The following is a 15000-nucleotide window of genomic DNA, read 5'->3' as shown; positions in this document are numbered from 1 at the left end:
GGTTAGATGTTGATATGGCACCCTTGGAATAGTCCATTACAGTGAGTATGGGTAGGACAGGGTTATATGTGATCAGTCACCCTAGGAACAGTCTACTACAGAGAGTATGGGTAGGACAGGGGCAGATGATGATCAGTCACATGAGAACAGTGATCTACTTTCGCAACGTGAGCAAAATTTGATTGGCTGAACCACTGCTGCGACTGGCAGTCTCTTGACGAAGAGAAACGAAATTCATTTTGTTCTTGTTGTGCTGGCTGCACTAAAACATGGTCCCCTTTAGTAACATCAAATTGACGTGTCAGTTATTACCACAAGAGACTATGTTTTTGTGCTGCCTTTTGTTATAATGGGGCCCATTTGGAAACGTTAAAATGACGTGTTGATTGTTACTACAAGACACTATGTTATTGTGCTGCTTGTAGTAATGATGGGTGCCGTTACGAAAGATAAAACAAAGTGTGAATTACTACCACAAGAGACTATGTTGTTATCCTGCTGCCTGTAGTAATAATGGGTCTCACTAGGAAACGTTGAAATGACGTGTTGATTGTTACCACAAGACATTATGTTGTTGTGCTGGCTGTAGTAATAATGGATCCCGTTAGGAACGCAAAAACATCAGAACGTTAGAACGATCTGAGCACATCACTCCTCTTTTGCAACATCTCCGCTGGCTACCTGTCTCACACAGAATAAAGTACAAGATCAGCACTCTATGTTACAAATCTGCCCCTTCCTATCTCTGTGGCAGCCTTCACCTCTACACTCCATCTCGCTTTCTACGATCGGCTTCGGATCCACTTTGTTTATGCATACCCAGATTTAAATACTCCACTGTTGGCCGCCGTTCTTTCCCTGTCTCTGGACCTTGCAATTGGAGTGAACTTCCTCTTTCTCTTCGTCAGGTCTCCGCACTCAGCTCTTTTAAGTCTGGCCTTAAAACTCACCTCTTCCCAAAATAGCCTCCCTTCCCTGCCTCTTCCTTGTCTTTCACTTTCTCCAGTTTTAAAATATTACAAGTAACATAAAACATTCATGGCCACTATTTCTCAAAAAACCCTCCCCCCACTCACACTCTCCCTCTCCCACTCTACATACATCCAAAGTGAGCTGACATGGGTGGTGTTGGAGAAAAGGAAGCTGAGAGTACTTATAGATAGGTTTGAAAAAAGATGAGTCTTTAGTGATGAGCGAAAAGCAGAAATAGAATCAGATGCACGGATATGATAATGAAGGTTGTTCCAGATGTGAGGAGCAGCAAAGAAGAAAGAACGTTCACCACAGGTTCTTGTATTGACACGAGAAGTTTCAAAAGGTAGCAGTCAGGGGAAGAGCGGAGATTTCTTGTGGGAGTGTAAACACTGATAAGGTCAGAAAGATAAGTAGGTCCTGCAGAGTGGAAAGCAGAATAGCAGAGACACGCAACTTTGTATTTAATTCTCGCTTCAATGGGGAGCCAATTTAGAGTGCGGAGGTGAGGAGAAATGTGATCAGTATGTGGGACTGAGAGTTAGACGGGCAGCATTGTGAAATCGCTGAAGAATATTATGTGGGCAGCCTATGAGAAGAGAATTACAGTAGTTAATTCGTAACAGCACAAAAGCAGAAATAAGAGTTTTAGTAGTTTCAACCGAAAGGTACTGACGGATAGAGTTGATGCGACGAAGTTCACAATTGACTATGCGTATCCGATTTGCTACCTGAGCACGCATGCTGAGGTTTGAGTCAAGAATGACTCCAAGGTTCCTTGCTGATTTAGAAAACTGAACTGTGGCATCACCAACCACAATAGAGGCAGGAAAAGAAGTAGATGTGGACATTCTTGCAGAGGAAATAATCATAGCTTCAGTTTTGTCATCATTCAACTTTAGTTTGTTGAATGTCATCCAGTATTTAACATCGAGAATACAATCCTGCATTAACAGAATCAGACTATGTACTTGATTTTGTTCTGCACACTTTTGTAGCTGAGTATCATCAGCAAAAGAGTTGTGAAGAACAGAATGGCCAGATTTGACATCAGAAAGAGGAGCAGTGCACAGAACGAACAGAACGGGGGTCAGGACAGAGCCTTGTGGCACACCATAGGAGATCAGGGCTGGATCAGACAAAGTTACTAACAGAGACAATCTGGAAGCGATTGGATAGGTATGAAGAAAACTGACTCAGAACTGTTGAGTGAATCCCAAAACATGTTCAAGTCTGGAAAAGGAGTATGCTGTGGTCTATTGTGTCAAACGCAGCCGACACAGATAGTTTACCTTATTATTATTATTGTTATTATTAAAACGAAGTGTCAATTATTTACCACAGGACACCTTCTTGCTGTACTCATTGTAAGAATACTGGGTGCCGCCAGGGCAGCCGTCAAACGTGAGGGTGACCTGGGTGTAGCTGTAGTCGGGTCTCATGTCCCCGCCCTTCAGGTCGAACGTCCCGCTGCGTGCCTTCTCTTTCAGCAGCGTCCGCATCTGACTCTCCATGGACCTGTACCTCTGTGGGTGGTGGACACGCACGCACGCACGCACGCACGCACGCACACACACACACACACACACACACACACACACACACACACACACACACACACACACACACACACACCACATACGCGCGCGCGCACATACTTGAACACGCACGCGCAGGCAAGCATAACGCGCACATACGCGCACGCAGTCACACACACACACACACACACACACACACACACACACACACACACACACACACACACGCACGCACGCGCACACACACACACACACACACGAGCACACACATACACACAGACACATTCTTTATATTATCATTATCATCCCCGAAAACGGAGTATGGCTGCCAAAATGGCGGGGTCATAAAAAAAAAAAAAAAAACGGTCATACACGTAAAGCGTACTCGTGTACCAGTGAACTTGAGAGTTGCAGCCAAAGAACAAAGACGACGACGAACACACACACACACACACACACACACACACACACACACACACACGGCACACTTCCAATCCCCCTTACCCCACACCAGTACCACCCCACACACCTCGCGTTATCCCCCCATTACCCCCACCCCCCAAACCTCCCCGACTCGACTCACATTGAAGGTATCGGACTCGGTGCCATTATTCTCCTGGAAGTCCATGACGATATCGAAGGAGAACGTTACCCATGTCTCCTCGACGTCTGACGACCTCCGAACTCTGACCTCACCGTTGACCTTTTGTTTGCTGACCTGCTGTGACCCCACTGACCCGCCCTCCTCCTCCTCCTCCTCCTCCTCCTCCTCGTCATCGTCATTGTCGTTGTCGTCGTCCACGTCGTCGCCTATTGATCGTCGGCGTCTGGAGAGGGGCCCACAGGTCACCTGAAAGTTGATGCAATGTTGTTGTGTTTCACGAGAACGTGTTGTGTTCACATGTTGTGCTGTGTTCACGTGTTTGCGTTAACAGTGTTGTGTCAATGTGTTGTGTGAACGTGTTGTGTGAACGTGTTATGTGAACGTGTTGTTTTAATGTGTTGTGCTTATGTGCCGTGTGAACGTGTTGTCTTGTGGTGTGTTAATGTGTGGTGTTAATGTGTTGTGCTTATGTGCCGTGTGAACGTGTTGTCTTGTGTTGTGTTAATATGTGGTGTTAATGTGTGGTGTTAATGTGTTGTGTTTATGTGTTGTGTGAACATGTTGTGTTGTGTTGATGTGTTGTGTTAATATGTTGTGTTTATCTGTTGTGCGAACGTGTTGTGTTAATGTGCGGTGTTAATGTGTTGTGTTAATGTGTTGTGTTTATGTATTGTGTGAACGTGTTGTATTGTGTTGTGTTAGTGTGTGGTGTTAATGTGTTGTGTTGTGTGAATGTGTTGTCTTGTGTTGTGTTAATGTGTGATGTCAATGTGTTGTGCTTATGTGTTGTGTGAGCGTGATGTCTTGTGTTAATGTATGGTGTTAATGTATTGTGTTGATGTGTTGTATGAACGTGTTGTATTGTATTAATGTGCTGTGTTAACAGTGCTGTGTTGTGTCAATGTGTCCCGTTAACGTGTTGTTTTCATGTGTCGTGTCGTGATGTGTTAACAGTGTTGTTTTAACGTTTTATGTTAATGTGTTGTGCTGATTTGTTGTGTGAACGCGTTGTACTGTGTTAAAGTGTTGTGTGAATGTGTCGTGTAAACAGTGCTGTGTTAAAGTGTCGTGTTAGTGTGTTGCGTTAACGCGTTGTGTCAACCAACCTGTTGTGTTAACAGTGTTGTGTCAACAGTGTTGTGTTGTGTTATACCAAATGTTATTTATATTATTATTAGTTACATGACACATGTAGCATTTTCATGCGCGCCCGCGGGGTTTTCCTGAAATAAACATTTCTTGTCTTGTCTTGTGTTTTAAGTGTTGTTTTGTGTCAACAAGCTGTGTTTTATGTGTTGTGTTGTGCTAACGTGTTGTGTTTTATGAGTTGTGTTGTGCTAACGTGTTGTATTTTATGTGTTATGTTGTGCTAACGTGTTGTATTTTATGTGTTGTGCTAGCGTGTTGTGTTAATGTGTTGTGTTGTGCTAACGTGTTGTGATGTGTTAATGTGCTGTGTTGTGTTAATGTGTTGTGCTAACGTGTTGTGCTGTGCCAACGTGTTGTGATGTGTTAATGTGCTGTGTTGTGTTAGTGTGTTGTGTTGTGCTAACATGTTGTGATGTGTTAAATCAATGTGCTGTGTTGTGTTAATGTGTGTCGTGTTGCGTTGCGTCGTATCGAGTCGTGACGTGTCGTGTGTCGCGTCCTTTTGTGTCGCATTGTATTGTATTGTATTGTATTGTGCGTTATATTCAATTACATTGCGTTACCATTGCAATGCGATGGTTTGTGATATACTGTGATGCACTGTTTTGTATCATTTTTGTGTCATAACATATTACTCTGTGGGAAATTCGGGAAACGCTCACCAGGGAGTGTGCGTCTCCACAGTACAGCGCCACATTATATGTATGTGTATATATATATATATATATATATATATATATATATATATATATATATATATATATATATACTTCTTTTTTTTTTTTTTTTTTTAAGATATATACTGCCTATATGATAGTTAGTCGTGTCCGACTATGACCATCAGAACAGCAGAGGAGGCAACTGCTGTTCCTATTTCGGCTGGAATTTGATTATAGTGGAGAGTGTCTTGCCCAAGTTACATCCCCACTCTGTCGGCCAAGAGGGTTTTAGGACAGTCGGCGTTGGGATGGCTCCCAAAGGCCAACTAGCCCACAAGGCTGCAGCACTAAGAGCCAGTGCAATTTTGCCTCCTAGTTTGAGAGTCATAGTCCTTCACAAAAGACTAAGCTGTAAATGATTTCCCATTGACTGGAAAAATCATTGATAATACAGCTCTCACTTTGCTGTTGGCCCAAATGTAAACTTATGTCAATCTGTGATATAAGCCGAGTGCTGGGCCGTATACTGCCTGCAAGTATTTTTATTTTACTATCACCATGGATTTTTTTTTTTTTCGTGCAGAATGTTGCCAGGGGATCGTTCTTCCCTCCACAGCACCCTTAATGCAGTTGGTTGAGGCAATAGAAACCACGGTCCCCAAATGGAGCATCCATTTAGTTCACGTATAAGAACTCACGCTTCAATATCATCATCATCACCATCCTCCTCTTCGTCATTATTATCATCATCATATTACTATCATCATCATCATCATCATCATCATCATCATCATCATCATCATCATCATCACCATCCTCCTCCTCCTCTTCGTCATTATTATCATCATCATATTACTATCATCATCATCATCATCATCATCATCATCATCATCATCATCATCATCATCATCATCATCATCATCACCATCCTCCTCCTCCTCTTCGTCATTATTATCATCATCATATTACTATCATCATCATCATCATCATCATCATCATCATCATCATCATCATCACCATCCTCCTCCTCCTCTTCGTCATTATTATCATCATCATATTACTATCATCATCATCATCATCATCATCATCATCATCATCATCACCATCATCACCATCCTCCTCCTCCTCTTCGTCATTATTATCATCATCATATTACTATCATCATCATCATCATCATATTACTATCATCATCATCATCATCATCATCATCATCATCATCATCATCATCATCATCATCATCATTATTGTTGTTATCATTCTTGTTATTATTTTTGTTGTTATCACCATCCTCCTCCTCCTCTTCGTCATTATTATCATCATCATATTACTATCATCATCATCATTATTATTGTTGTTATCATTCTTGTTATTATTTTTGTTGTTGTCACCATCCTCCTCCTCCTCTTCGTCATTATTATCATCATCATCATCATCATCATCATTATTATTGTTGTTATCATTCTTGTTATTATTTTTGTTGTTGTCATCCTCCTCCTCCTCCTCCTCATCATCATCATTATCAACATCATCATCATTCCTACCTGAACATTTTCCCATGTGCAGGTGGGCGTGTCGCAGGCAGCACTATACGTGGAGTTTTTCAAAACTGTGATGAATTGTTTTTTGAGCTCTTCTAAATTCTCGTCGCACCTGCCACTATAGTAGAACTTCGTTTCCAGCTTCGCTCTCGATGGAATGAACCGCTCTGGGAAACATAAAAGATATATATATATATATATATATATATATATATATATATATATATATATATATATATAAAATAATTATATCTATCTATCTATCTATATATATATCACAGATTGACATAAGTTTTACATTTGGGCCAACAGCGAAGTGAGAGCTGTATTATCAATGGTTTCTCCAGTCAATGGGAAATCATTTACAGCTTAGTCTTTTGTGAAGGACTATGACTCTCAAACTAGGAGGCAAAATTGCACTGTCTCTTAGTGCTGCAGCCTTGTGGGCTAGTTGGCCTTTGGGAACCATCCCAACGCCGACTGTCCTAAAACCCTCTTGGCCGAGTGAGTGGGGATGTAACTTGGGCAAGACACTCTCCACTATAATCAAATTCTAGCCCAAATAGTCGGAACAGCAGTTGCCTCCTCTGCTGTTCTGATGGTCATAGTCGGATACGACAGACTATCATACATACATATATATATATATATATATATATATATATATATATATATATATAGAGAGAGAGAGAGAGAGACAGAGAGAGAGAGAGAGAGAGAGAGAGAGAGAAAGCCATGGTGGTGGTTGTAGTAGTAGTAGTGGTGGTGGTGGTGGTGGTGGTAGCAGTAGTGGATCAACTCTAAGCGCTTTACAGAGTCAGGCTGTAATGCTGGCTAGAACTGACTGACAGCTCCCTTCAGGCGCTCTACGTTCGTTTCCTGTGTCATTCAGTTAGTCAGGCTTCGGTTACGCACAAACATTGGCTTCACAATCATCCTGTCTGCTCACTTGAATAACAGAAAAAACAACAACAACAACAACAACAACAAAATCAAGAAGCAGAAAGCATTCTTACCCCAAAAAATAGCAATAGAGTATTGCCACAAAAAAAACCTTCTTTTAACGAAAAGTATCATTAGTTCAGGTGTTTTGGGCTCATGTGTGTGTTTACACACACACACACACACACACACACACACACACACACACACACACACACACAACATGAGTCTATGCATTAACACTGTGTTTCGGGGGTGTATGTATATGCACACACAGACACACACAGATATATATATATAAAATATATATATATATATAAGTGTGTGTCTTCAATGACAATGCACTTCTGGTTCGGGCAGAAAACATCTTAATCTTTCCACAGTCGGTTCATTTTTTTTTTTTCTTTTTTTTTTTTTGCTTTGTCGTTGTTGTAGTTGTAGTTACTGTTATTGTTGTTTTCGAGCAATTTTATGTGACACACTGATTAATAACAGTCATCTTATCATTCTTCGTTTAACACGGAACTTCTTTTGCTCAGTATGGAAGTCACATTTACGCGTACACCTGTCAAATGCATCAAAATCTGTTTAGCACTGGGATGTTAATCTAAACGGATAATGGGAAATAATGTTCTCAAAACTGATCTCACCTAAAACGTTAGGCCTATATTTTAGAATTAAGCGTTGGGCACAGAAAGACTTTTGTGTTTGACACTCCGTGTGAAGGTCTTACACGATCTAATTTCGCACATGTGGTCTTTTTAGCGCACACCATTTAATGAATAATCAGCAGGAAGCGCGTGCTATTGTTCGCAGTGACGTTATATTATTATTGAAGAGAAACGAAGAAGTCACTTAAATTTTACTTAGATAATGATTTGTACATTTTCCTCTCATTACGTCCTACAGACTGTCCATAACTGACCATCAAACTCCACAAGATCTTCTTTTAGTATGTCCAGAACTTTGGCTTGGAAGCAGCTTGTGCGTTTGAATAGGGTATTTATTTTTTTTCGGTGTTGAATTCAGATTGATGCAAAAGATCCAGCAATAACTTAGATAATTCACAGCGTGCATTTTCATAGTTCTAAGACGTGATCGAAATTTATGTAACATTCGCTGAACATAATTCATCGAAAAAAAAAGAAGAAGAAGAAGCAAATACACGTTCAGAGTGACTATCGAGTTCGCTATGGCTGAGGATGTTTGTTTTTTTACCGAATTCAGATCCATGTTATGATCGCAAAATAATAAAATGCCGATCGATGTGGGCTGCTTTAGCTTAGCATACACTTGTTCTGTTTCCAGCAAGCAACGTTCGGTTTGATAATATTGCTCGATCCTGATGTTTAGCTATGTTGTTGAGCAGAAGTCATACACGCGAACAATGAATTTTCTTTAACTGTAGTTTGTATACTTTTTTTGCGTCCTTTTTTTTTTTTTTTTTTTTTTTAATACGTTGTTGTTGATGTTGTTGATTTGTACTTTTCTTTACAGAAAACAAAAAACAAAAACAAGAACAAGGCCTTCAAGACTCACTTGTGACTGAGAGTAAAACACTCTGCTATCTGCACCAAAACGTTTGCAAAATAAATAAAACTTCCATGCTTAGCAAAATAAGTTCCTGTTTGAACAAAAAATGATAATAATGACTGCTCTTGTTGTTGGGTCAGAATATCAGATCAAAGTGCCAAGTTTAGAGAATACAAAAAATATAAATATAACAGTAAATGCAGTTTGCATATAATTAGGCTTCATTATTTATTTATTTTTTGTGCCCATCCCAGAGGTGCAATATTGTTTTTAAACAAGATGACTGGAAATAACTGTATTTTTTCCTATTTTTATGCCTAATTTGGTGTCAACTGACAAAGTATTTGCAGAGAAAATGTCAATGTTAAAGTTTACCACGGACACACAGACACACACAGACACACACACACACACACTCACACACACACACACACACACACACACACACACACACACACAACCGAACACCAGGTTAAAACATAGACTCACTTTGTTTACACAAGTGAGTAAAAAAAAAACAACTGTACTGCAAGTGTAAAGCAATGTTAGCAGAGTATTGTGACCAACAAGAACCCGTATTTATTTTGCTACTGTTTTTGTTGTTCTTGCTGTTGTTCATTAAGATAATGATGATGACAGTGATGGTAATTTTCATTATAATCTTTATCGTTCTACTACTACTACAACTACTGCTGCTGTTTTTTTTTGTTTTGTTTTGTTGTTGTTGTTGTTGTTGTTTTTGTTTGTTTGTTGTTTTTTTTAATATCTTTTCCGATTTTTTTTTCAAGTGATGGACTACTGAAGAAACCTATAGACTCCGAGATGTGATCGCGTCAGTGTAAATTTTGACGTAAGAGGTGTACGTCACTCAGATAACAACGTCATTTCTGTCCCCCCCCCCCCCCCCCCCCCCCCCCCCCCGTTTTGCCGTGAATTGTTACAAATGAAAACAGCTGACACACACACATAGGCTACCCCACTACTTTGGTCTTTCCAGACTATCTAGAAGGTACCAACCACCCATGCATGTTACATATTCAATTAACCTTCAATTAACCCTCATTTTCATATTCACCCCCACATACATCCCTCACACTTCTGCTTCGAAATTTCTACCAAGTTATATAACAGCAGCTGCTAGCTAACCTGTGCAGTTTTGAACACGTTCAGGAATCCATTTGCCATTGGAATTGGTGCAGATAAAGTACCCTGGAGACTTGTACGGGATGTCCCAACCTTGCTTGCAGCTCATGAAGGCACTCCATCCGTGGTTACCCAGGACTGCAGTGATGGCGCCACGCAATGGCGCTTGCAGAACTGGGCAATTATTTTCTGGACCAGAATCAATCAATACCAGAATTGGCTTTGAACCGATGATGATGATGATGGTGATGATGATGATAATGGTGATGATGATCATGATGATGGTGATGATGATGATGATGATGGTGATGGTGATGATGGTGATGATGATGATGATGATGATGATGATCGTTATGAGAAGTAGGAGGTGGAGGAAGAGGAAGAAGAAGAGGAGGAGGATATTATGATAGCAACAACAACAAAAACAAACAAAAATTAATGTTTAGTAAAAACAACAACAAAACAACAACAGCAACAACAACAAAACAACAACAGCAACAACAACAAAACAAAACAAAAAATAACAACAAACAAACAAACAAAAATAAAAACAAAACAAAAAAAACCTGCTACAACTTCTACTTCTCCTACTACTTCTACTACTTGTTCGTCCTTCTGAGTCGAAGATGACAATGTCTACAGTGTCAGATGGAGGGTCTGTGACTGAGGGTCTGGAGGTGACTGGTGGGGCCAATCCGGACCCTGAAGGCTCGCCCACATGCGGGACACAAGTGAGTAGGTTGGTGGTGCTGCAGTGGTAGTTGAGGTGCGTGGCACGTTTCCGCTGAGGCTCTGTGGTGAGTCGGTCTTTTGCTGCATGTGCTCCTTTAGTGATCTTGCTTCGCCAGGTTGGGCGGTCCAGGGCAAGCGATTCCCAACTACTGGGATTGACGTTGAGGCCTTTGAGGGACATTTTGAGGCAGTCCTTGAAGCGTTTCGTCCTCCCTCCAAATGAACGCTTTCCCTGGCTCAGCTCTCCATACAGCAGCTGTTTGTGCTGTCGACTGTCAGACATCCTGACGACAGGGCCAGCCCATCTGGCGTGGGCTTTGTGTAGGAGGGTGTAGACACTGTGGGTGCCAGCCTGTTCCAGGCCCCCTGTGTCTGGGACTTTGTCCTGCCATCATATGTTGAAAAGTCTGCAGAGGCAGCTCAAGTGGAAGTGGTTGAGCTGTTAAGCCTGTCTGCTGTAGACAGTCCAGGTCCTGCTGGCAAAGTGTCAGTAGACCTTCAGTCCTCTCCGCTCCCAAACATTCATATGGAGTCTCCCAAAGGCGACACTGGCTTTGGCAGTTTTGTTGCTGATCACTGCATCGATGTTCACCGCTCGCTCGTGAAAGATCACTGCCCAGATAGGTAAAGCTGCCTGTAAACACGTAGCTTCTGGTCCTTTACTGTGACATGTGGTCCTGGGTGGGGCTTTCCGGGTGCACACTGTCATGTAAATTCATTTCGCCTACAGACTATCAAGTACGTTCATTCCGCCTACAGACTGCCAAGTATGTTCATTTCGCCTACAGACTGTCAAGAACGAGAATGTTCATTTCGCCTACAGACTGTCATGTAAGTTCATTTCGCCTACAGACTACCAAGTGTTTTTATTTTGCCTTCAACCTATCACGTTCATTTCGCCTACAGACTGTCAAGAACGTTCATTTCGCATACAGGCCATCAATACGTTCATTTCGCTTAAAGAGTGTTAAAAATGTTTCGCCTACAGCTTATCCAGCATGTTCATTTCACCTACAGACTACCAATATGTTCATATTGCCTACAGGCTATCAAGAACGTTCATTTTGTCTTCAGACTGCCAAGAACGAGAACCTTCGTTTCGCCTACAGATTATCAAGTACGTTCATTTCACCTACAGGCTATCAAGAACGTCCATTTCGCCTACAGACTGTCAAGAACGAGAAAGTTCATTTTGCCTACAGACTGTCAAGAACGAGAAAGTTCATTTTGCCCACAGACTATCAAGAACGTTCATTTTGTCTACAGCTGAGAAGAACGAGAATGTTCATTTCGCCTACAGACTACCAAGAACGTTCATTTTGCCTACAAACTATCAAGTACTTTCATTTCGTTTTCGTCCACGGACTGTCGAGTGCGTTCAATTCGTCCAGACTATCAAGTACGTTCATTTTGCCTACAGACTATCAAGTATATTGGTTTCACTATCAAGTATATTTGTGTTGGCGAAGAGGATATGAGTATGCAGGCGAAATGAACATGAGTGCAAATTAATGGATATGAGAGTGTAGGCGAAGTTGTTGTGAGAGTGTAGGCGAAATGGTTGTGGAAGTGTAGGCGACGTGGTTGTGAGTGTGTAGGCGAAATGGAATCGAGTGCGCAGATGAAACAAATATGAATGTGGGGGCGAAAGGAACGTGAGCGCGTGGACGAAATGAATATCTTCTTCTTCATCCTCTTCTTCTTTGTTCGTGGGCTACAACTCCCACGTTCACTCGTATATACACGAGTGGGCTTTTACGTGTATAACCGTTTTTACCACGCCATGTAGGGAGCCATACTCTGTTTCCGAGTGTGTGCACGTTAGGTATGTTATTGTTTCCATAACCCACCGAACGCTGACATGGATTACAGGATCTTTAACATGCGTATTTGATCTTCTGTTTGCAAATACACTTGAAGGAGGTTCAGGCACTAGCAGGTCTGCACAAATGTTGACCTGGAAGATCGTAGAAATCTCCACCCTTTACCCACCAGGCGGCGTTACCAAGATTCGAACCCAGGACCCTCAGATTGAAAGTCCAACGCTTTAACCACTCAGTTATTGCGCCCGTTGGACGAAACGGATGTGAGTGGTGTAGGCTAAAATACCCTGCTGACACGGAAAAGGAAGTGGCCGTTGCTGGAAAACAAAGCCTTAGGTGATACATGTGTTGACACTAAAACACACGTGTAGATGAAACAGGTGCGCGTGGGCGAAACGAGCGGCTCCTGAGCCCCGCGACTCAAGCGTTCAGTTCTATCGGCGTTAGCAATCCGCACTGCCTCCTTCACAGAGCAGCAACCTGAGCGAGTATCCCAGCGACACTTAACATAGGTGTGGGGCCTGGGGGGCTCCCAGCATGGAGTCGTTGAAGGGCTGTGCCATCGCAGATAAGATAACACACACACACACACACACACACACACACACACACACACACACAGTGACTGCAGCCAACCTTGACCAGTGTACAACCCATCCACTCTTAACTTTACCATCGACTCAAGATCACGAACCCACTGGGTGAGACGTTGTGACGTAACTTTTATGACCCAGCATGGTGAAGTTGAAGGGCTCTGCCCTCAAGGATAAGATAACACACACACACACACAAACACACACACACACAAATGAACACAAGCATGAACACACACATATTTACACACGTGCACGTGAGTGCGTGCACAGACACATATACAGCGCACAGACACACATACACACATGCTTCTCTTCTTAATATACTCATGTTTATGTTTCATTGTGTGTTACAAACTTTCAGGTTTTATGACAATAAAAAGTATTCTATTCTGTTCTGTTCACACACACACACACACACACAACAAACAAATAAACAAACAAAACAGACAACAAACAGTAACAAACCCAACAGGCCACACCAACCAAAACAAACAAACAAACAAACAACAACAAAAAAAACCACACCAAAACGAACCTATACACTTGGGCTTCGTTCCGTCATACTCCCACGACACGTTAGGGGGCTGGTCGCACGCGATGGTATCAGACCCCAACAGAGGATAACCGTAGGAACACCGCAGCGTGCACCTTGCCCCGTACACGTAGCCATCCGGACAATCGTATTGCATCAGATTGCGGTCTGCTCCTGGACCCTCCAGGTCAGGCCGACCGCACGACAGGGCTGATGAAGGACGCACACACGCACACACACAAACACACACACACACACACATCACACACACACACACACACACACACACACGCGCGCGCGCGCGCACGCACACACACACACACACACACACACATACACATATCACACACACACACACACACACACACACACATTGCACACATACACACACCGTCACGCGTGCACACACACACACACACACACACACACACACACACACACACACACACACACACACAAGACGCTTGTACTACATAAAATACGCATTTAGCACAGGACGCATGTAGCACGTGATGAATGGAGCACATGACCCAAACCAAACCAGCCAAAACCAACCCAAAACCAAACCAAACCAAACAAACTAAACCAACCCGAACAAAACCAAACCAACCCAAACCAAATCCAACCCGAACCAAACCAAACTAAACCCAAACCAAACCTAAACCCAAACCAGATCAAACCCAAACTAACCCAAACCCAACCCAACACAAACCAAAACTAAACCAGACCAGAACCCAAACCAGACCAATCCCAACCAACCCACAAAACAAAACACAAAAGCAGTCCAAACTCCTACGAACACAACACAACACAACACAGCACAGCCCAACACAGCCCAACACAGCCCAGCTACAGCACAGCACAGCACAACACAGCACAGTGCAAGACAACCCTAACACAACACAACAACACAACACGAACACATCACAGCACAACACAGCACGAAACACCAATACAGCACAGCACAGCACAACACCACACAACACGAAACACCAACACAACACAACACCAACACAATATTAATACAACACCAACACAGCGCCAACACAACACCAACACCAACACAACACAACACGAAACACCAACACAACACAAACACAACACAACACAACACCAACACAACACCACACCACACCAACACAACACCAACTCAACACCAACACCACACCACACAACACCAACACCAACACAACACCAACACAACACCAACACCAACACAACACCAACACAACACAACAC

The 15000-nt window shown here is 42.4% G+C and overlaps 1 protein-coding gene across 1 annotated transcript in view; it reads right to left on the bottom strand.

Moving 5' to 3' along the window:
* Nucleotides 1–15000, bottom strand: part of LOC143301790 (uncharacterized) — an 82674-nt gene that overhangs the window by 27436 nt on the left and 40238 nt on the right. The window contains exons 15-19 of the mRNA XM_076616181.1: nt 13765–13971; nt 10082–10267; nt 6464–6627; nt 3094–3360; nt 2312–2498 (exon numbers count right to left, since the gene is read on the bottom strand). Of these exons, the coding sequence (XP_076472296.1) occupies nt 2312–2498; nt 3094–3360; nt 6464–6627; nt 10082–10267; nt 13765–13971 (1011 nt within the window). The remainder of the gene's footprint in view (nt 1–2311; nt 2499–3093; nt 3361–6463; nt 6628–10081; nt 10268–13764; nt 13972–15000) is intronic.

The sequence above is a fragment of the Babylonia areolata genome, chromosome 28, assembly GCF_041734735.1.
Source record: "Babylonia areolata isolate BAREFJ2019XMU chromosome 28, ASM4173473v1, whole genome shotgun sequence".
NCBI classification, from domain to species: domain Eukaryota; kingdom Metazoa; phylum Mollusca; class Gastropoda; order Neogastropoda; family Buccinidae; genus Babylonia; species Babylonia areolata.
Note: the sequence above shows the minus strand (reverse complement) of the source record. Positions and strands in the feature narration are given on the sequence as shown.